At 39.7% G+C, this 22,331-nt stretch overlaps 3 protein-coding genes across 7 annotated transcripts; 2 read left to right on the top strand and 1 right to left on the bottom strand.

Moving 5' to 3' along the window:
- Positions 1–55: 55 nt before the first annotated feature.
- Positions 56–14,775, bottom strand: LOC125583255. The gene is made up of 7 exons (XM_048749890.1): positions 14,076–14,775; positions 3,365–3,577; positions 3,131–3,162; positions 2,869–2,977; positions 1,898–2,733; positions 626–1,786; positions 56–574 (listed from the first exon to the last, which is right to left on the bottom strand). Exons 1-7 carry the CDS (start codon positions 14,773–14,775, stop codon positions 56–58), a joined length of 3,570 nt encoding a protein of 1,189 aa, XP_048605847.1.
- An 816-nt stretch (positions 14,776–15,591) lies between these two features.
- On the top strand, positions 15,592–16,401 carry LOC125583254 (dnaJ homolog subfamily B member 14-like). The gene is made up of 2 exons (XM_048749889.1): positions 15,592–16,178; positions 16,260–16,401. The coding sequence occupies exons 1-2, from the start codon at positions 15,592–15,594 to the stop codon at positions 16,399–16,401; spliced, it is 729 nt and encodes a 242-aa protein (XP_048605846.1).
- A 1,822-nt stretch (positions 16,402–18,223) lies between these two features.
- LOC125575006 (cyclin-T1-4-like) lies at positions 18,224–21,981 on the top strand. 5 transcript variants are annotated; one of them, XM_048751387.1, is made up of 8 exons: positions 18,224–18,368; positions 18,651–18,710; positions 18,796–19,068; positions 19,513–19,594; positions 19,957–20,091; positions 20,334–20,509; positions 20,589–20,740; positions 20,842–21,981. In XM_048751387.1, the coding sequence occupies exons 3-8, from the start codon at positions 18,842–18,844 to the stop codon at positions 21,663–21,665; spliced, it is 1,596 nt and encodes a 531-aa protein (XP_048607344.1). In that variant the 5' UTR covers positions 18,224–18,368; positions 18,651–18,710; positions 18,796–18,841; the 3' UTR covers positions 21,666–21,981. The 5 variants fall into 5 exon arrangements, with proteins under 5 accessions (XP_048607344.1, XP_048607345.1, XP_048607346.1 ...); XM_048751388.1 differs by having other exon boundaries at positions 18,226–18,368; positions 18,818–19,068; XM_048751389.1 differs by lacking the exon at positions 18,651–18,710 and having other exon boundaries at positions 18,254–18,368; positions 18,818–19,068.
- The last annotated feature ends 350 nt before the right edge of the window (positions 21,982–22,331 follow it).

Genomic DNA, 22,331 nt, shown 5'->3' with positions numbered 1-22,331 from the left:
CAGGATCCCACTGAACGATTCTGTCCATTGTTGAGAGTCTGTTCCGAGCAGCCAGCTATGAAACAAACGCATACTTAGGAGTCGCCTTTGAGAACCAAATACTCCTAGCCCAACTACACCTCTCCTTTTGCGAACGAAGCAACATCCAAGTAGCATGTGTTGAGAATTTTTGTCTATACCCCGACCCATCCCTCCACATATTTACATCCTCATTCTCCACTCGTAGCTTTTTCTGAACAGTCTCCATTTCTGCCTCAATTTCCCTAAGAGCCAAAGAACGATAACTTCTCCTCCTTTTATCTCTCATAATAGCTTCTGCTACTGTGGCTTCACGTTTAATGCCCATATCTACTATACCTCTTTCCCCCAACAGTGTAATTAGAACTCCCTTCTCAGACCAATGATCAAACCAGAAAGAAGTATTCCTTCCATTCCCCAAGTCTTTTTTATGAAAACTCCTTGCAACTCCTCTCATTTTGATCATCTTTCTCCACATCCAAGACCCCATCTGCGTATCCTCCTTGATCTCCCAGAAATTCTTTTGCTTTAATAGGTTACTCCTTATCCATTTCCCCTAGAGAGATGATCCCGTGAGTAGCCTCCAAATGATTTTTAAAGCATTTACTCTATTCACCACCTTAAGATCTCTTATGCCCAGACCTCCCTCCTCTTTTTCCCCACAAACCATTGACCAAGCCACTTTAGCACCGGTAGACTTCAGTTCTGGACCCGACCACAAAAATGCTCCACAGATTCGCTCAATATCCCGAATACATTTACTAGGAAGTAGATAGACTGAAGCCCAAAAATTTACCAAACTCATTATCACAGCTTTGACCAACTGCAAGCGCCCGGCATAAGAGAGAAACCTACTCGTCCATGTGCTAATCCGACATCTAATCTTCTCCACCAAAGGAAAGTAATCTTGCTGTCGCATAGCTTTGGTCGTCAAAGGCAGTCTCAGATAACGGACTGGGAGCTCACCCTTCGCAAAAGGAAAATTTGATAATATTCTACGCTCTTCCCCTTCAGAGACCCCAGAGAGATACAACGTAGACTTCTCAATGCTAATCTTCAAACCCGACCACTCAGAAAACTGATCAAAGACAGATAAGGCTCCCTGGACTGACTCCTTAGATCCTTCCACGAATATCATCAGATCATCCGCAAAACACAAGTGAGTAAGAGCTAGGGACTTACAGCGAGGATGATACTTGAAAGCTCTTACCGCTGCGGCACTGTCAATCTTTTTGGAGAGCACATTCATACATAAAACAAATAGGTATGGAGAAAGAGAACACCCTTCGCGCAACCCTCTTGAACTTTGAAAGTATCCAGCCAAATCCCCATTAACTTGTACTGAAAAAGAACCCGTGGATATACAGAGCTTGATCAGACCAATGAACTTCTCTGGGATTCCCAAAGCTTCTAAGCTCTTCAAAACAAAGTCCCATTGTACTGAGTCAAAGGCCTTGGAAATATCAATCTTCATAACTCCCCTCAGCGATCCTGAACTCTTATGATAGTCCTTCACTAACTCAGAAGCCAAGAGAACATTCTCCATCAATAGACGCCCCTCAATGAAAGCAGACTCGTTCTCAGATATTATCTTGGGAAGAATTCTCTTCAATCTATTAGCCAGTATCTTTGAAACCACCTTGTACAAGACGTTACAACAAGATATTGGCCTAAAATCCTTCATCTCCAACGAGTCTTCTTTCTTCGGAACCAGAGCAAGAATTGTAGAGTTCACACCTTTCGGGAGAAAGCTAAACTTGAACACTGACTAAACAGCTACAATGAAATCATGACCAACCACTGGCCAAGCTGTACGGAATAATTCACTTGGGAATCCATCAGGCCCTGGTGATTTATGAGTAGGCATAGAGAAAAGAACCTTGCGAATCTCCTCACCAGTTACCTCCGCATCCAAGTATCTACCATCCTCTTCAGAACATCTATACTGCAACAGCTCTTTTAGTTCATCTACAGACACACCCTTATAGTCATCAGGACACTGGTTCAGAAACTCAGAGAAATGTCTTTCAGCCTCCCCTTTTATTTCCTCGTGAGTTACAACCCTCCTACCATCAGAACAGCGAATTTCTCTCATAGCATTTTGTGCTCTTTTAGCTCGGATAGAGTTATGAAAAGTTTTGTTATTGAGATCCCCCACTTCCAACCAATGCAACTTGGCTTTTTGTTTAAGATGATCTTCTTCTAACCCAGCCACAAACAACGATTTCTCATAAGCTTCTGCCTCCTCTTGAACACTTACATCCGTAGCCAAAACTAAAGTATTCTTCTGCTTTTCACAAAGAACTTCATAGGCTTCCTGAGCTCGCTTTGTAAGATTACCTAGCTTCTCTCTTCCCAGCGTACGAATAAGAGGTTTCAGGTTCTTTAACTTTTTTGAGAATCTGAACATAGCAGAAGTAGAATGGAAAAGAACCTCAGTCGACTCCCAGTATTCCTGAATCATAGGTAGGAAACCTGATAAACTCCCAATTGCGTTCACATATTTAAACGGCTTCTTTATCTTTTCCACTGGTGGCTTCAACTGGATTTTGCACCGCAGGTGATCAGAGCAACCCCCTGGCTCAAACATTGCAAATCCATTCTGAAACCTATTCAGAGCAGCACCATTCATCAGAACCCTGTCAAGTTTCTTGCAAATCACTCCCTCCTCTCTTTTATTGCACCATGTATAAAGTGGCCCTTGATAACCCATGTCTGATAGATCACACCGCAAGACCATCCGTTGGAAATCTCTCATCCCGCTTGGACGCCTACCAAGATTTGAAAAACCCGAGCTTTCCTCACCCTCCAAAATATCATTAAAATCTCCCATCAACATTTACTCTTTACCTCGAAACATCGGAGAAGAATGATGATCATGAAGATCCTCCCATAACACCTTCCTCTCTTCAACCGCATTACTAGCATATATGAAAGTGCAGAAAAAATCATCTTCATTCTGCAAACCCACAGAGCAAGTAATAAATTGATCTGACTTGTAAACCGGAGTCATCCTCACCGAGTCTCTTCAGAGTAGCCAAATCCTCCCCCCCCCCTGACTGTATTCGTAATTTGCCATCACTGACCAATCACTAAAAACCGAACTTAGTACCTTCCCTGCTTTCCCTTCCTTCACCCTTGTTTCTAGCACACACCCAAACAACATATCACTTCCACGGATCCATTCTTTTACAACGGAATGCTTCAACAACTTATTAAATCCGCGCATATTCCAAAAGAACCCAGCCATACTTAGTTTTGATGACGAGAAGACTTTTTAGTCCCTGGATTTTCCTTCCCCGTTGACCCATTACTTTATTTTTCCCTCTACTTTTTTCTAACAAACCATCCCCAATCTTATCTTCCACCAAGATTTCCTCTATCACATCCACATTACCTTCCTCCTCAATAATTTCTTTCCCTTCCTCTACTATTTCTTCTTCCTCTTCTTTATTAGTGCTCAAAATACTATACTTTGACGAGGATATATGCATCTCACTCCCTATTTGTTTCGGGGTACTTGGTTGTGAACGACCAATTCTCCCCTGTGGCACTTTCACTACAAGAAAACATCAAGGATTCTGAGGGAAAAAATCGTCGGAATTTCGTCGGAATATCGTTATTCCGACGAAATTCCGACGAAACACGTCGTCGTAAATAATTCCTCGGAATTTCTTTTTTCCTCTGAAATCCCTCGGAATTTTCCGACGGAATTTCGAAGAAATAAATTTCCGAGGAAATTCCGAGGATCCCTTGTTTGTCGGAAAAGTCCTCGGAATATACCGAGGTAGAACTTCGTCGGGATAATTCCTCGGAAGTTCATCGATCGATGCGTGTTTGGACATATATACATCGATCGATAGGAGTATACCGACGGCCTTTTTCCTCGGTTTATTCCGAGGAACTGTTCCCTCGGTATATTCCGAGGGATCCGTTCCTCGGAATTTTCCGAGGGAGTTGTCCCTCGGAAAATTCCGAGGGAAATGTCCCTCGCTATATTTTAAAAAAAAACGGATCGATCGATGCGTTTTTGTTCAAAAACGCATCGATCGATCTAGTGAAAAATATAATTAATTTCCTCGGAATGTAAAAAATATTAATTTTTTTGAAAAAATAAAATTTCTGAAATTTAAATTCGAAAATATGAAATTAAAAGTAAAATTGAAATCATATTAATTAATATTCAAAGTTTCACAAATAAAAATAAAACATTCCGAGATTGGGGAAAAAAAAACTACGGGTCTGGCACGTCCGGGAACACCTCGTTCGGGTACATCCTCTGCATCATCTCCATCATTTGCTGGTTCAGCCTCCTCTGTGCCTCATAGCCCGCCTGTTGAGCCGCCATCTGGGTCTCCAACAAAGATATTCGATCATCTTTGTCCTTCAACTGAGCCGTAAGTACTTCTGGATCAACAAAGGGCGGTGGTGCAGAAGAAGGAGGAACCGACCGGGTGCGACGACCCAAACCGAACAAACGTCCCTTCTTCTTTGGAACCGACTGAATAGAAAAAAGCCAAATTTAGAAATTTAAACCAAGAAATAAATGAATTGAACTTTAAAAAAAAAGAACTTACGGATTCAACGATTTCGTTGATTCGAAACCGGGACAAGTTGGTCGAAGCCGTCGAAGCGTCATCCTCGGTTTGAAGCTGAGACACTTCGTCTACCACCTGAGTTTGGACCAGGTCGACCACGTCCCTCACAAGACCGTCATCAATCTGGCCGGTCTTCTTGTTGGTATACGCCCTCCTCATTAGGGCGAGATCATCGACCGGCTCGCCATCATTTTCTTCCGCCTTGAAAAAAAACATAAAATTAAAGAAACATTAGAAATTAGAAGAAATGCACAATAAATTTAAATTCTGAAACTCAAATAATTGAAGAAAAAGCGGTTGAACTTACCATGCGATCTCCGAGAGTGGCAATAGATTGAGCACCCAAGTTATGCTTGTAGATGCCCTTCCCTTTACGGTCGCTCCTGCGGTTGGTGGAGTTGGTGGAAGAAGTTTCTTTCGTCTCCTCCTTATCCCAATGCGCACACAACTCCTTCCAGACCGTGTCGTTCATCGACTTTGGGACCTTTTAATTAAAAAAAAAGAAAAATTTAATAAATTAAAAAATAGTTTAATAAATTAAAAAATTGTTTAATAAATTAAATCGAACCTTATTGATTTCCCACTTCTTCTTCCACTCGTGGATCTGCTTCCCATAGTTGTCCATTACTTTATGGACGAAGTGGTGATAGATAAAGAGCGTCTCATCGGAATTCCAGTTGAACTCTTGCTGAAAAAAAAACACAATTAGTAGAAAATTTATATTAAAGATTAAAAATATAAGTAAAAAATTAGAATACTTACCGCAAACTGACGAAACCACAGAACCTGCTTGTCGGTTGGGAAGTGAGTGAAAGTCGGATGTCCACTGTCGAGGGCCGAGTACATCATACGGTTGATCCATGCGCTGATCCCGTTCCCGGATCGGTTGAACCTTATTAAAAGAACAAACGGTTAATAATGAATCCAAATTTAAAGGAAAAAAAATGTTTAATTACCATGTTTGACCCCATCCATGTGGATACGGAGTGAGATACGGAAGATGGTCACGACCGGGCTGTTGAACCAACTCCGCAACCCTCATCACTCCCGGAGGACCCGGAGGAACAGGAGCGGATGCAGCAGCGGGAGCGAGAGGAGCATGAGCGGGTGCAGCAGAGGGAGATGTATGGTTGGAGCAGTGGGGCGAAGGGGAATCCTGAGACTGGCTCCCCGTACCTCCACTACCACGACGCTGTCGAGGCCGGGTCTGATCATCATGAGACCTGTAAATTAAAAAAATATATTTAATAAATACAGAAATATATAAATTAATTTTTTTTATTAAAAAAAAATCCCAAATAATTTAATCACAGAAAAAGATTTATATATATTAAATTTTTTTAATAAATATATAAAATAGTTCTAATAAACAAAAAATAGTTTTAATAAATAAAAATTGTTTAATAATTACAAAAAAATAGTTTTAATAATATATATATATATGAAAAATATTTTTAAATCCCAAATAATAGTATTTAATCACAAAAAAAGTTTTATAGATATTTAAAATGTTTTGTAAAATCCAAAAAATCGAATTTATATAGAAATTTTTTTTTTGTAAAATCCAAAAAATCGAATTTATATAGAAAAATCGTTTGTAAAATACAAAAATCGATTTTATATACAAAAATCAATTTTATAAATACAAAAAATAAAAAAATTATAAAAAAATTCTAAATCAATTCAACAAAACAAATTATTCAACCAAATCACAATTCTAAACCTATTATACAACCAAATCACAATCCTAACCAATCACCCTAACAAAAATCTATCAAAACTACACAAAAACCTAACAAATAGAACCTAAGAGAGTGGGATAGGGTCCTTACATGATTTGTGTAAGAGAAGAGGGAGATCGCCGGAGATATCGTCGGATTTCAGGGGGAAATCGCCGGAGAGAAAGAGAGGAGTCGCGCAGAGGAAGAAGAGAGAAATGGGGAAGAAGAAGGGGCTCGTGGTTATAAAACCTAGGGTCCGACGGACATTATCCGTCGGAATTCCGTCGGAATTCTAATTTCAATTTTCGCGAAATATTTGCCCGGTAAAATGAAAATATTCCGAGGAAATTCCGACAGATAGTAAAATATCCGTCGGAATTTCCTCGGAATATTCCGAGGAAATACCGAGGAACTAGTGTTTGGGGTTTCAAAACATCAATTTTTTTTGCCGTATTTCATTTCTTATACAATTGTAATGCATACCATTGAGGATTCTTTGTATACATGAGCATAAACCATGAAATAACAAATTTCAAAACTAATTGAAAGTATTCCCTTTACCGTTCATTAAAAGGTATAAGTGTTTCTCTTATGTTGCGAGATTTCGTTCATACAATCGGAAAAGTGTTAATTATACGGTAAGGAACAAATTTTTGACTTCATAATGAATGTAAGACACTTAATAAGGGTTATATATGTGTTATTCAAACGGCAAAACGTTGTTTTCGGTTTAAAAACCCTATTTCCTCGGAATTTCCTCGGATTATTCCGAGGGAACTCCGAGGAAACCCTCTTCTTCCTCGGAATTTCCTCGGAATATTCCGAGGAAATTCCGACGAACTAGTGTTTGGGGTTTCAAAACGTAATTTTTTTTTAAAAAACGCATCGATCGATGCGTTTTTGATCGATGCGTTTTTGAACAAAAACAAATCAATCGATCACAATCTTACGGCGAAACCCTCTTCTTCCTCGGAATTTCCTCGGAATATTCCGAGGAAATTCCGATGAACTAGTGTTTGGGGCTTCAAAACTTAATTTTTTTAAAAAAAAACGCATCGATCAATGCGTTTTTGAACAAAAACAAATCGATCGATTACTAAGATGGCCCGGGCCGTAAGATTGTGATCGATCGATGAGAGTATCCCATCGATCTATCGACAATCTGAATTGTTCCTCGGAATTTTCTCGGAAAATCTTGTATGTTTTTTTAAAAACACATCGATCGATGCATTTTTGAACAAAAACAAATCGATCGATTACTAGGATGGACCGGGCCGTAAGATTGTGATCGATCGATGAGAGTATCCCATCGATCTATCGACAATCTGAATTGTTCCTCGGAATTTCCTCGGAAAATCTTGTATGTTTTTTTAAAAATGCATCGATCGATGCGTTATAGAACAAAAACACATCGATCGATTACTAGGATGGACCGGGCCGTAAGATTGTGATCGATCGATGAGAGTATCCCATCGATCGATCGACAATCTGAATTGTTCTTGGAATTTCCTCGGAAAATCTTGTATGTTTTTTTAAAAACGCATCGATCGATGCGTTATAGAACAAAAACGCATCGATCGATTACCAAGATGGCCCGGGCCGTAAGAATGTGATCGATCGATGCGTTATAGAACAAAAAGCATCGATCGATGCGTGTTCGGAAAACAGAATTATAAGGCAAAACCCGACCTTTTTGGGATCTAAACCTTAGAACTCTCATCTCCTCCGATTTCCCCTATAATTCGCCCCCCCCTTTCTCTCTCTATAATCATCCGATTTGAACAATTTTGGGCTCTATTCCACTTGATTTTTCGAGCTCTACCTGATTCCTACACTCGTCTTCACCCTAAGACAGGTATACTCCGCGAATCTCCACATTCTGAAATCGTGTTCTTGAGCAATTTTTTGGGTTTTGTGAATTTCTTATTTCCGTGTTGATTCCTTGATCAAATATGCATGAAACAGATGTTTAAACATGGAATAGAACACAATTGTCTGTGATCAACGAGTTTGGAACATGATTTGAGATGATTTAGGGATAGAGAATTTTTTTCAATTTCGTTTTTTTTATCACAACTCGATTTCGCTTTTCATTTTCATGTTGCTTTGAGTTCTTAATTGATTATAACCATGTTGAGAGCAATGATTCTATTTTGTAGAGAATGAAGCGCACGAAAACATCAGCAAAGAAAAACACACAAGAAGAGGGTTCGTCACAGCTGGAGAAGCAAAGGCCAAAGAAGTGGGATAAGTCTGATACCACCCACTACAACAACATGAAGAAGGTAGCCGTTCCGGCTACACAACTAGCATGTCCTGAGACGATGACAATATTGGGAATCAAAGCAGACATTGAAGGACTGTTCCAGAACATGGGTCTAGGCCAACTATGCAACCTCAAGGAACCCACTTATCCGGAGTTGGTACGCCAGTTCATAGCATCCGCATACGTCACCCGTCCCGATGATAGCCATCAGGAAGGTTTTCTGGCATTCGTAGTGCAGAAAGTATACTATGAGGTATCTTTCACAGACCTCTGCGGACTATTTGGATTGAGTGCGGGGGAGAGGACATCTGGTCTTTATTGGACTTCAGAGCTGTTGAACTTCTGGGAAACGATTGGCACAGGGGTTTATAGATCTTCTCAGGCAAAGGAGTCACTTATCCGGAGCCCAGTACTGAGATATGCGACACGCCTCATTGGCTCATTGCTATACGGGACAACCACAGCCGCATCAGTCACGCAATGGGAGTTGTGCCTCCTGTACCAAGGTGTGAGGCATTTGCTACCGGCATTTGGAAACTCTACATTCCCACCTGCTACTGCCTTCAACATGGGAGCGGTGCTGGCCGCAAACTTAGCAGGATACAAGGGGAAAGTAACCAAATCCAAGAGCAATGCATGTGGATTTGGTGCAGTGATTACTCGGATCCTTAGACATGTGGGTGTAGACTGCGAGAACCAGCAGGTAGCACTGGACAGATCGAACAACATTGCTTGGAACTACCTGGATGTCATTTCTCTAGTAAGTAAGGAGTTCATAGCTGGTCCCCACTCGAGGATCCATCGGGATGGTCCTTACGTCTACGTATTCCAGGACCGAGCGAAGAAAACACTCTACTGCCACCTGCCTCAGATCGGCCTGACTGCTCTACTTTCAGAGGCTGCAGTTGAGTTCCTACCCCCTGCTACCGCACTAGTAGACAAGCCATCCTTCTTCACGCCAAAATATCAGACCAAAGGCAAGGGCGTGGTTGATGAAGAAGGACAAGATGAGGCTGCACAAGCCATTCCAGATGATTCACAACCCCATCAGCTACTCCCATCAGACTCCAGCCAGTACAAGCTGCAAGAGCTTCCACCGAACGCCACTTCGCGCCAGCAACAACATTGGAGAGATCAGAGCATAAAGACAAACAACGACATGCTACACAAGATCTGGGCTGCCATTTCACGTATCAGGCCGTGTCGTTGCCAAAAGGATGATGTAGTTCATCGGGACAACTCTCCATCCAGCTCTGGTTCGGGTTCGAGTGGTACACACAGGGTAAGAAAGAGGTCCAAGAGACCCAACGATGCAGGAACATCTGGAGCAGGAGACGAGGAGTAGGAGCTATCACCGGCTATTTTATTTTCTTTTCTATTCTAACGTTTTATGGTCTTATTTTCTGTTAATTTTGAACTGAGTTTTTTTTTAGGTTTCTTAATTATGAGTTCGTATTTCTTTTACATGGTTTCTTTGTTTTATTTGGTTGTGTTTTGTGTAGCTTTTAATTCGTATTCAGCTTTGCCTTGCTAGATAAACCAAATAACTATTATCCGAGGAAAGAGGTTATATCAAGTGTTCCTCGGAATTTCCTCGGTATTTCTTAAAAAAAAAAAAAATAAGTTCAATGGTAGTCTGTTTCCGAGTCATCATCACCAGATGAATCTGAATCTGGATCTTGGTGAAACTCTCCAATCACTGGTTCATCCTCTACGTGAACGACGGCTTCCTCTCCAAAGTCGGTTAAATCGACTACAAGGCCAACTCCAGCTAAATCTTCTGCTGCACTACAGTTGCCGGATGTGCTTGGTTGTAGTGGGTCTTCCAGCTCAGAACTTCCCTGAACTCGGCCTCTCGGGTTGAGTCTTGTAACAGTAACCCATGGATCATCTCTGTTCCTTACCCGGGGGTACTTGATATAACAAACCTGTAACATTTAGAAAAATTATAAATTAATACACATGATGATGAATCATTCTGAATAATTAACATTTAATTACCTGATCGGCCTGGGAAGCAAGAATGAAAGGATCATAATATTGCAGCTTTCGCCTCGAATTTACTGATGTAACACCAAATGCATCTGTTCTCACACCTCGATCTGGGGTGTTGTCGTGCCAATCACAATAGAAAACAGTACAGCGCAATCCAACCATGCCCAAATACTTGATTTCCAAAATCTCATGTATGTGTCCGTAGTATACATCATCTCCTGATGCAGAACAAACGCCAGCATCATAAGTCGTACTCGAACGTCTCCTCTTCTGAGTTGTGAATGCATATCCTCGAGTACAAAATCTCGGATATGACTTCACAACAAAGTTTGGTCCAACGACCATCTCACGTATCCAATCGTCAAATGTTTCACCTCTGGCCAAACCAGCAGACACCTATTAATAGCACATATATATATATTATATCAATAAATGTGAATTAGTATAAATATGTGATAAAATATATTTTAATTTGTTTAAAGCACTCACATAAGTAAACATCCATCCAGTAAATTCTCTCTGCTTCATTTCTTCTAGTTCGTCCTCTGTGGCGTATCTATACTCGAACCGCTTTTCTGCCATGAAAATCCTGTATATGATGACAATAATGTAATTAATTAAGATTTAAATTTCAACTTGTTAAAATAAAAATTTGTAAGCTCATTTATTTACCTCTCATATTGAAGAACGTCTTCGCAGTTGGTGAGCAAATATGTTTGCAAATGACTGCGCTCCTGCTCAGTAAGTCGACGGTCCTTTGGTTTTCCGCTAAGTCGTCCAACGTCTGTGAAAATGTCTGGAACCGTAACATGATATGTTGCCCGTTCGCCTCTATCATCATGCCGAGCAGGTCTTCTGTTTTTGGTCTGAACTTCTGCTGGAAAGTAGTACTCGGCAAAGTTTGAAGTTTCTTCATTGATCATCTGTGCGACTATAGAACCTTCCACCCTACTTAAATTTTTCACCATCTTCTTCAAATGGAACATATACCGCTCATACAGATACATCCATCTATACTGCACAGGACCACCAAGTTCCAATTCTCTTGCCAGGTGAATAACAAGATGCTCCATAACATCAAAAAATGAGGGAGGAAATATCTTCTCAAGGTTGCACTGAATCACGGCTATGTTAGTCTTCAAATTTTCAATACCTTCAAGAGTCACTGATCTCGTGCATAAATCGCGGAAGAAACCACTTATCCCTGCAATTGCTTCATGAACATTTCGTGGTAATAGTTCCTTGAAGGCGAACGGAAGGAGGCGCTGCATCATTACATGGCAATCGTGGCTTTTCAAGCCAGTAAACTTTCCTTCCTTTCTGTCGATACAGTTACGCAAATTTGATGCGTAACCGTCTGGAAATTCCACATCGTTTGAAATCCAATCAAAGAACGCATCTTTTCCCGCTGCATCAAGTCGGTATATGGGAAAAGGAGCCCTACCATTCTCATCAACATGAAGTTCTGAACGAGCACATATATCGACTAAATCCAGTCTTGACTTCAAATTATCCTTTGTTTTACCTTGAACATTAAGGATCGTGTTCATGAGATTGTCAAAAAAGTTCTTCTCAATATGCATGACATCTAAATTATGCCTTAGCAGATGATCCTCCCAGTATGGCAGATCCCAGAAAATACTTTTTTTGTGCCAGTTATGTAGTTCTCCAACAGCATCTACCGGAAAACGCTCATGTCCACCGACTTCTGGCGTCCTTTCTGCACCAAAATCTCTTAGTTGTATCTTCAAATCTTTCCCACAAATTTCCGGAGGTGGACTGTCAAACACCCTCTTGTTCTTCGTAAACAAATTCCTACTCCTACGATATGGATGATCAGGTGGTAGGAATCTCCTGTGACAGTCAAACCAACACGTTTTCCTTCCGTGCTTTAGTTGGAAAGCATCAGTGTTATCTTGACAATATGGACATGATAGCCTTCCATGCGTTGTCCATCCAGACAACATACCATATGCTGGAAAATCACTTATTGTCCACATTAGTACTGCCCGCATTTGAAAGTTTTCTTTACACGAAACATCGTATGTTTCAGCACCTTGAGCCCATAGTTGTTGCAACTCATATATTAGTGGCTGAAGAAACACATCAAGTGATCTCTTAGGATGCTCTGGTCCGGGAACGAGAATCGAGAGAAACAAAAACTCTCGTCGCAAGCACAAGTTTGGGGGGAGGTTGTATGGTGTAAGAATGACGGGCCATAGAGAATACTGTCTTCCACTCTTGCCAAACGGACTGAAACCATCAGTACATAATCCAAGGTAGACATTTCTTCTCTCATACGCAAAGTCGGGATACTTTGATTGGAAATGCTTCCACGCTTTTGCATCTGAAGGATGTCTGATCTCACCATCTGTTGAGTGCTCCGCATGCCATCTCATTGGTTGCGCTGTGCGTTCAGACAGATACAACCTCTGCAACCTTTCCGTCAAAGGTAAATACCACATCCTTTTATATGGCACTGGAACTCTTCCACTCGTATCTTTATAACGAGGCTTTCCACAAAATTTGCATGTAACCCGCTGTTCATCCGCCCTCCAATAAATCATGCAGTTGTCGCTGCATACATCTATTACCTGATACGATAAACCAAGACCAGCTACGAGTTTCTGAACCTCGTAGTATGAACCAGGAGCTACATTATCCTCGGGTAGAATACCTTTTACAAAATCAGCAATCGCATCCACACAGTCTTCAGCCAAATTATAATCTGTTTTAATGCCCATCAATCTTGTAGCAGATGATAAAGCTGAATGACCATCTCTGCAACCTTCGTACAATGGTTGCTTTCCAGCATCCAACATATCATAAAATCTCCTAGCTTCTGCATTGGGTAAATCTTCCCCTCTAAAATGATCATTTACCATCTGCTCAGTACCTACACCATAATCTACATCCGTTCTAATTGGTTCTTCTAATCTAACCGCTGGCTGAGGTTCACTAGTACTACCATGTTCATAATCAGTTTCCCCATGATGATACCAAATTTTGTAACTTCGTGTAAACCCACTCAAATATAGATGAGTCCAAACATCCCACTCTTTAATAACCTTTCTATTTTTACAATTAGAGCAAGGACATCTTAACATACCTGTTTTTGCTTCCGGTTGTCGGTGAACTAACCCCATGAATTCAGTTATACCTCGTTGGTATTCTTCCGTAAGCAATCTAGTGTTCGGATCCAAATGAGGTTGATCGATCCAAGAACGAAAATAATTTGAAGAAGACATATTTTTTATGAATCAAATTCGTGTGTAAATAGAGTAAGAGGGAGGATGAAGATATGAAGTGAATGAAGAGGAAGAGGAGTGCTTGTATTTATAGTTTAAATCCTGCCGACATACCGAGGAAATTCCGACGGAATTCCGACGGACAAAACTAGTTCGTCGGAATTTCCTCGGAATTTTGTAAAATCCCCCAACGGCTCAGGAGCAGTTTCCTTTTCTTTTCCCTTTTTACCCATAGCACACACCTTCTCTGAGTGTCCCCATTTGTCACAATGTTTACACTTAGAGAGAAGCCATGGATAATCAAACTCCACTGTAAACTCCTCACCTCTACTTGTAAAACTCATCTCCTTTGGCAAAACTTTTGTAACATCCACTTTTACAAAAATCTTCACCACTTCAAAGCCAGTACAGGCAAGTGTCTCCGGATAAAGCTTAACTGGGAAACCCACTGGACTCGCCAGGAGACTCAGGCCCTCCCAAGAGAACATATGCAATGGAACCTTTGTAAGATTGATCCACATGGGTATCATATCCTCCTCTTGCTTCTCTTCTTCAGAACGTGGTGTCCATTTACTGACAATCATCGGAATCCCCACAATGTTCCACATCCCACGCCTGATAATCTTCTCCCTTGCTTTAGGATTCAAAACCTTGAACCTCATCATCGTTTCATTAACTTCATATACCTCCACCTTTGCTGCTAGATCCCCATATTTCCAGATCTTATTGAGAACCATATGGACTTTTGCTACATGAGGAGCTTGATCCAAAAACTTCACAACTAAAAAATCATCCCAAATCGGAGTCGATTTAGTGATTACCTCTTCCGGAATCTTCACAGTTTGTTTCCCCCCTTTTTCCAAGATCTCAACATCGTATTTCTTCAGAGATTTCTTATCCTGCGCCACAGCAGCCCAACTTTGATCCATTTTCTTCTCCCCCAACACCTTATCCTCATTCCGAGACTTCCCCCCCCCCCCCCGATCCCCCTCCCGGAGAACCCGGTAAATCCGGCGGATCCACCGTCGCCATCGAACCAACGAAACCGTCGTCAATATCGCACTCAGAATCGCCCTTTCTCTCTCTAGTTAAAACGCAGCATTTTGAGATGTAATTCATCTAGCTTTTTATTAAATACTCCGACAGTGAGATGACTTGTATGTATCTGATAAACCCATATCGGACACAAGAGATGATATATATTAATGTTTCACATGAATTGCGGTTTGTGATCACAATATGAGAGAAGAGCCAGTTGGTAAAGCTCCACATGTACTCTCACAGAAGAGGTTACGAGATGGATCCAATAAGAGTAAAGAGAACATCCCCAACTTGTAACGTGCAGAGCAGGGATCACATGAGGGGTTTAGGATTAGTTACTTTACTACTTTTCTATGGTGGTTGGTCCACAATTTAATCTGGTATAAGAGAACTATAGACATAGAAATACAACTTCCTTACTCTGTTTAACCAAAACAAAGGGTTTACAAAAATAGATTTCACTAAATTATAATTTTCCTTTTTGTAGAAGGAAAACAAAAGAAAAAACAGAAAATCAATTATATAAAGAGATAAATAATTGTTGTGTCCCTATTACTCCCCTCTCTTCTTCACCCCCTCGCAGCTCGTCTCTAGGGTTTTAAGGCTAGTTATTTGGGGATCAATCAAAACAAGATTTAGGGCTAACGATTGCACGGTTCCGTGATCTGTAAGAAACATTGGTAGTATTGGGATCATCAAGTTACATGGAAAGTAACAAGGAGAAGAAAATCTCAGAGAACGATTACGTAGGTGCCAAGAAATTCGTCAACAAGGCTGAGAATTTGTATCCAAAGCTCGATGGATTGAAACAAGTGTCGATGATGATCGATGTCTACATCTCTGCATCAGACAAGATCAACAGAAAAGGAGAAGCTGATTGGTATGGAGTTCTTGGTGTTGATCCTTCGGTTACTGATGAAGATTTGAAAAGACAGTACAAGAAGTTAGCTCTTTTGCTTCATCCTGACAAGAACAAGTTTACTGGCGCAACCGAGGCGTTTAAGCTGATCTCAGAAGGTTGGTGTCTCTTATCTGATAAGGCTCAGAGATTTTCTTATGATCTTAAGAGGAAATCAACAGATACGCAGAGTGGAGTGTACCAGAAAGAACCAAAGCGACACAAGCCAGACTTTTCAGGGAATAAGCCGAAACATGAGTATGATTATGAGTCTGAGTCTGACCCTGAGGCTGAGACTGAGACTGAGCCTGGCTTTACATGGAATAAGGCTCAATATAAGCGTGAGCCAGATTTTTCATGGAATTATGTGAAAGCCAGTACCTTTTGGACAAAGTGCGATAGATGCAACACATATTGTCAATTTGAAAGTGACAGTGCTTATCTTAATGAGACGTTATCTTGTCCAAATTGCAGACAGGATTTTGTGGTAACCGAGATAGAACTAGAGGAGATCGGAGGGAGGCGAGTCATCAGGTTCAATAAAAGCAGAACTGATACTTCTTCTTCTTCAAGTACTTCAGCATTTGATAGCACAACCCTGCAGAAGAAAGAATGAAAAGATGGTTTGAGCCTATGCATGAGCCTGATTCTTCATCTGAAAGGTGTGGACATGATGATTTACAAGTTTATTATCTATCGTTCTTTTGGTTGTTTTCATGCATCTGGACACTTTCTTTAGAGGTATGATTAGCTAATACTGTTTCTCTTTCCTTTAGTATAATAACAGATTAGTCCAATAATAGCTTTTTAATCTTCAATATGTTGTTGTCTTCTCTCTGATCTGTCTTTTTGCATGATTCTTGGTGTTCCAAAGGTTGATGAGAGAATGTGGGATCAAACACACAGAACATCAACTCGACATAAGATCTGAAAATCTTCAAACGGTCCATCTTTCCTATGTTGCAAACCACCAATGATACTGCGACTGGTATCAAATACCTTATTCTTTCTCTTTTTAAATCTTTGACTAAACTTTATTTTTTATGTTTCTTGAAAAGCAGACGAAAATTGTGACGGTGAAGCTTTCTGATGATAGGAAGTCACTTCCACTTACCATGCGCAGTTGCTAAGGTTCGATAAGATCATATTTGTTTACGTATAATAATTAATCTTTTTTGTTATGTTCACACAACATTAGGTATTGGCCAGACAAAGACCTAATGAACTATGACAAAAAACAACTGAAATTTCCGTAGCACATCAAGTGCTTGACAAATTTGACTATCTGAGTGTTGTGAAATCACGCATGAAACAAAACCAAGTCAAACAATGCAGCGGGGTTAGAAGGCCAATGGGACTGATTATGAAAGCTTTTATGAACCGTTGATTATTGGAAGAGTTGCTAATCGTGGGTCTGAGTGTATTGAACCGAAAACGATGTTGACCTGCTTGTACATAAGTTGACTAACCCGTAACCTTGCCGTTGGTTTGATTATAAATGGCACAGCTAGGACTGCCAGAGGAATTGCATGCTCTGATTTCAAACTAGAAGAAGGTTTTTTAAGAAGCCGAGGACAAATGATTGTTGTACAAAGGTAAGTAGTGGAATCAAGGTGTGGAATAAGAAATATGACATTTAGGGCCTCGTGAATTGTGCTCCATTCGTTCCTAAAAGATCCATATTCTAGAAAAAACTTTTATTTCAAAAAGATACATATTTTATATTTTCATCCGTTCAAAAAGAGAAAATTTGTGTTTGTTTAGTCCACGTTTTAGGTTTGTTGTGGGGTTATTTTGATTCTAGTCGGATTATAGTTTATCCGAATTGAGTACTTATCAACCTGAGCCAATTAATCAAAGTGGTCCACGTAAATCACGTTTTCAATTAAAAAAGAAAACAAAAATAAAAACTATCTCAGGATAAGTTACGATAACAAAATAAGAAAATAATAAAAAAAGAAATCTTAGAAAAAATCTCATAACAGAAATAAAGGAACTCTATTTTAATGTATTTGAAAATCTGAACTAAATGTAGTGTTATTGGTTTTATGATTTTCAAATCTGTATTAAAATCATGTGTTATTGGTTTAATGATTCATAAATTTTATATCAAATCAAGTGTTATTCAATCGTACGAATTTACTAATATATTTGATTTAATAATGGATTTGAATGGATTTGTTTGGATTTTTTAGTTAAAAATACAAAGACTCAAATCCGAGGGAAAACCAATAACACCTCCTAGTCTCAAATTGTTTTTTCTTTTTGAAAAAATCCCGAGAATTTCAAAAAAATAAATAAAAATTAACTAAGTTATACTTAAATATTAATATTTTTGTTGTTTAAGATAAAAGTAACTTCCATTTTTATTTCTTCTGTCGTCCCTTAATTCTCAAAAGTTCTCACTGTTTCCCCAAAATGTTTTCCTTACCTAAAAGAGTCATATATCAAAAAAAAAAAAAAAAAAAATCCTTTATTCCTGATTCTTTCGACTCTCTAGGGTTACGGCTTGACGAACGCAGCTGCTCTACGCGTTATCTCCCTCTTCAATTCGCGAACCGAAGAACCGATCAAAACTGATACGTAAGTATTAACTTCAATTTCTCTTCTTTTGATTAGGGTTTTTGTGTTCCATCGGTATTCACGGACGATTTGCATCTATCAGATCCACCGTACGTTTTTTTTCTCGATCTAGTTTCGTAATTTAGTGTTTAGGTCGAATCCCATAGGGAAGAATTTGAAACTTTTACATGGTGAATTGCTTGATTATAATCCAATACTAGCTGGGCAATTTTGTCAATAGCTCTTCTTCTCGATTCCTTAAAGACCTTATCTTTCTTATTCAAATACATATCATTCACGCAGATATTAAAACCCTCTAAGCTAGAATCATACTTCAATTGCTCACAAGTTAACTTTGAGAAGGTATAAATCTCTCAGCTCATGGATAAGCAATCTCAGATTTGTACCCTTTTGAGGTCAGATTATGAAAGTGACACGCTTCTTTTAGAAATTGGTTTTGATTTTGGTAGATTGGGTTTTGAGAAAGATAAGCAATGGCTGGAGTATTGGGTGGGGAATGTTCATACAATGAGAGTGGCGTTTCCTCCTACTCCAGGAACTCCAATGAAAATCAGGAAGAGGGTTCCCGCTGGTATTTTGGAAGGAAAGAAATTGAAGAAAACTCACCTTCCAGGTTGGATGGTATCGACTTGAAGAAGGAAACGTACCTCCGCAAGTCTTACTGTACCTTTTTGCAGGACTTGGGTATGAGATTGAAAGTGTAAGTATATTTTTTCTCATCCTTTTTTTTTACTGTAAGATGGGCGTTCTCCCTAAGATTTTGGTGCGTTGCTAGCTTGTTTTATGATGTGATAGTTCTTCCAAGCATGATGCATCTATTTTGCTTATATATTGTAGTGATTCCTTTACATGTAGTTTGTGTAGGATCTATGCTCTGAAATTTATAGAATTTTGATTTGGTAGATTTCATTTTAGGACATGATTTATATACTCGGAGTTATTGGCAAACAAAAGGTGAAACTGGTGAATTCTCCTTGTGTTACATATCTCAGTAGTCTTTGCTTTGCAAAATTAGCTTATAATGGTGAAAAATACACTCAAGTGTTGAATCGTTCTTCATGTAGACGTGGTTTCATCTGCACTGTCAGCTTTCACTTTTGGCTCTCTCAGTGAATCCAACTAATTTAGTTTTTTTTTCTTATAGTCCTCAGATTACAATAGCTACATCAATAATCTTCTGCCATCGGTTCTTCATTCGCCAGTCACATGCTAGGAATGACAGAAGGGTGAGTCTATTTTTATTTTTTGCCCATGATTAGTGTCTATTCTTGTTGTTTGAGTAGTCTGCTCTGCTGGAGGTTTGTTGCATGAATTTTTAGCACAGAAATGGCTCCTTGGTCTTCCATAATATCCACTGTCTCAGTTACCTTTGTTTATATAGAGAGCAAACTAGCTGATACGATTGGTGAATTTACACTGGTTTCTTGCAAAGATTTCTGTTTTGATGCACACTATTAAGCGTTCTCTTAGTATACTTGGTATTAATGCATACAGTTCTTTCTACTGATGATCCTTCTAGAGCAGAACAGTATTATATATTACGATTTACGATTGTTACTGAGCCCTTTTGTCCATGTTCCACACCCAGACGATTGCTACTGTCTGCATGTTCCTTGCTGGAAAAGTTGAAGAAACTCCAAGGCCGTTAAAAGATGTTATTGTGGTCTCGTATGAGATAATACACAAGAAGGATCCTGCTACTGCACAGAAAATTAAGCAAAAGGTCCTACTAAAACCTTCTCATCTCCGTTGCTTCATGCTTAGTCAGTTATAAGTTATAAGTGAATGGGCCTTTGTCCTGTATATTCTATTTCCGACGGCATTGATGTTGTAGTAACCTTAAGATTCTAGTTTTCGTCGTTTGTGAACAATCCTCTTCTGTCACTGCCCTTTCGTCAGATCTAGTTGGTCACCTTATCTGTTACTTCTATTCTGGTGCACTGAACTTATATTTCACTTTTGCAGGAAGTATATGAGCAACAAAAAGAGCTTATACTAAGCGGAGAAAAGATTGTACTTTCTACATTAGGATTTGACTTCAATGTTTATCATCCTTATAAACCTCTTGTTGAAGCAATAAAGAAATTTAAGGTGGCACAGAATGCTCTGGCCCAAGTTGCATGGAATTTTGTTAATGATGGGTACGTTAATAAGTCTGTTTCCTTCAAAAGCTATCTGCCCTTGTATATTCGTCTTCATACAATGAAAAGATGCTTGCAGTCTGCGGACGTCACTCTGCCTGCAATTTAAGCCTCACCACATTGCGGCGGGTGCAATTTTTCTTGCTGCGAAGTTCCTTAAAGTGAAATTGCCATCGGATGGAGAGAAGGTTTGGTGGCAAGAATTTGATGTCACACCTCGACAACTGGAGGGTAAGAGTAGTACCACCTCTTTTATTAGGATTTATGAGACTGTTTTCATTATCTGGATATGATGCTAACTGCTAAGAGCTACTGCCTTTTGTATGCCTCAGATGTTAGCAACCAAATGCTTGAGCTCTATGAGCAAAACCGTGTTCCTGCATCTCAAGGAAGCGAAGTCGAAAGTAGTGTAGGTGGAGGATCAGGTCATCACGTTGGTTCTAAACCAATATCAGCACAACGCCCAAGTCATGAACATTCAAAATCTGATAGTCATGGAGGCTCGTCAAAAGCTACAGAAAACCACAGGAATGAAAATGGGAGTGGTGAGGCAGGTAGTGTCATTACGGAGCATACAGAAAATCAGCCAGCCGATAAGTCTAGACCGGGAGTTGAGGAACCGGCGAAGGACAAAACAGAGAGAACAGGTGCACATCTTCCAGATGATAGCGCCGCTCACGATAAATCTAGAAATGTTAATACAAGTGATGTTCCGGTCAGCCAGTCGCCGAAAGACTTAAAACTGCTTAGGGATAAGGTGAAGGCTAAACTAGAGGCTAAGAAGTTGCAAGGTGAAAGGACGAGGAAAAAGGATCTGATAGATGAGGATGATTTGATCGAGAGAGAACTTGAAGATGTGGAATTAGCTGTTGACGATGACAAAGATAACCAGAAGAAGAACTCCAAAACCAATCATATGGGTACAGAACAGGGCGATCTTCTTGATGGAAACAACTTGGTGTGCAATGCCGAAGAAGGTGAAATGGTAGATGATGATGTTTCTTTAACAGTGCCTAGTCGGAAGAGGAAAATTGAAAGCCCTTGTGAAAAGCAGTTAGGAGAAGGAAAGAGGCAACACAACGACAACAGTGAGAATGTTGAAGGTCAGAAGACAAGCGGAGGAGGAAGTAGTAGTCATAATGGTCATGGTGACTGAGAGCTAAAACTACACTCCCAAGAGAGGTAAATGAACTTTGTTTTCACCATCTCATGAGTCTCTAAGAGACATTTGGCAAACTTTGATACCCAGCCATGGTGCAAACGAACTCGGTGTATTTATCAAACTTTTCTTTTTGGCACTTGTACTATACAATCCAACGGTTGAGAAACTAAACCAGGTTTCCATCCATCAGAAACCTCCCTTGGGTTAGGGACTCTATAGTTTTGCATTCCATTTGTATTTTATAGGCAAGAGAAAACCTCTTGATGATTTTGTTTTGCCGATTTATGCAAGAGCCATTGTTAGTTTTTGACTTGAGAATGTTTTGATAAAATAGGAAACAGAATGGTCAATTGATTTGTCAATGTAGTATTTTTGGTTGGGTATGTGAATATTTGTAAGAGCCATAGTCAAGTCATGTGACGTGTGGAAAGTGAATCGTTTCTGGAATAAGATTGATTATGCTGGTTCCAAGCAGAAAGCAATGAATATTTGTAAAACATTCATTGATTAGAGGTGTGTGAACTAACAACTATAGCGGACAATAGTCACAATGAAAATGCTTTTTGTTTTTTTAATTTAAAGAGTGACCGACCTAACTATCAGTCCGCAGAAACCAAAGACATGGCCTTGTAAAAGAAAACAAGAACATAGGCAACACGC

Source organism: Brassica napus, chromosome C3 (genome assembly GCF_020379485.1).
Source record: "Brassica napus cultivar Da-Ae chromosome C3, Da-Ae, whole genome shotgun sequence".
NCBI lineage: Eukaryota > Viridiplantae > Streptophyta > Magnoliopsida > Brassicales > Brassicaceae > Brassica > Brassica napus.
This window is presented reverse-complemented; position numbering and strand designations above follow the sequence as displayed.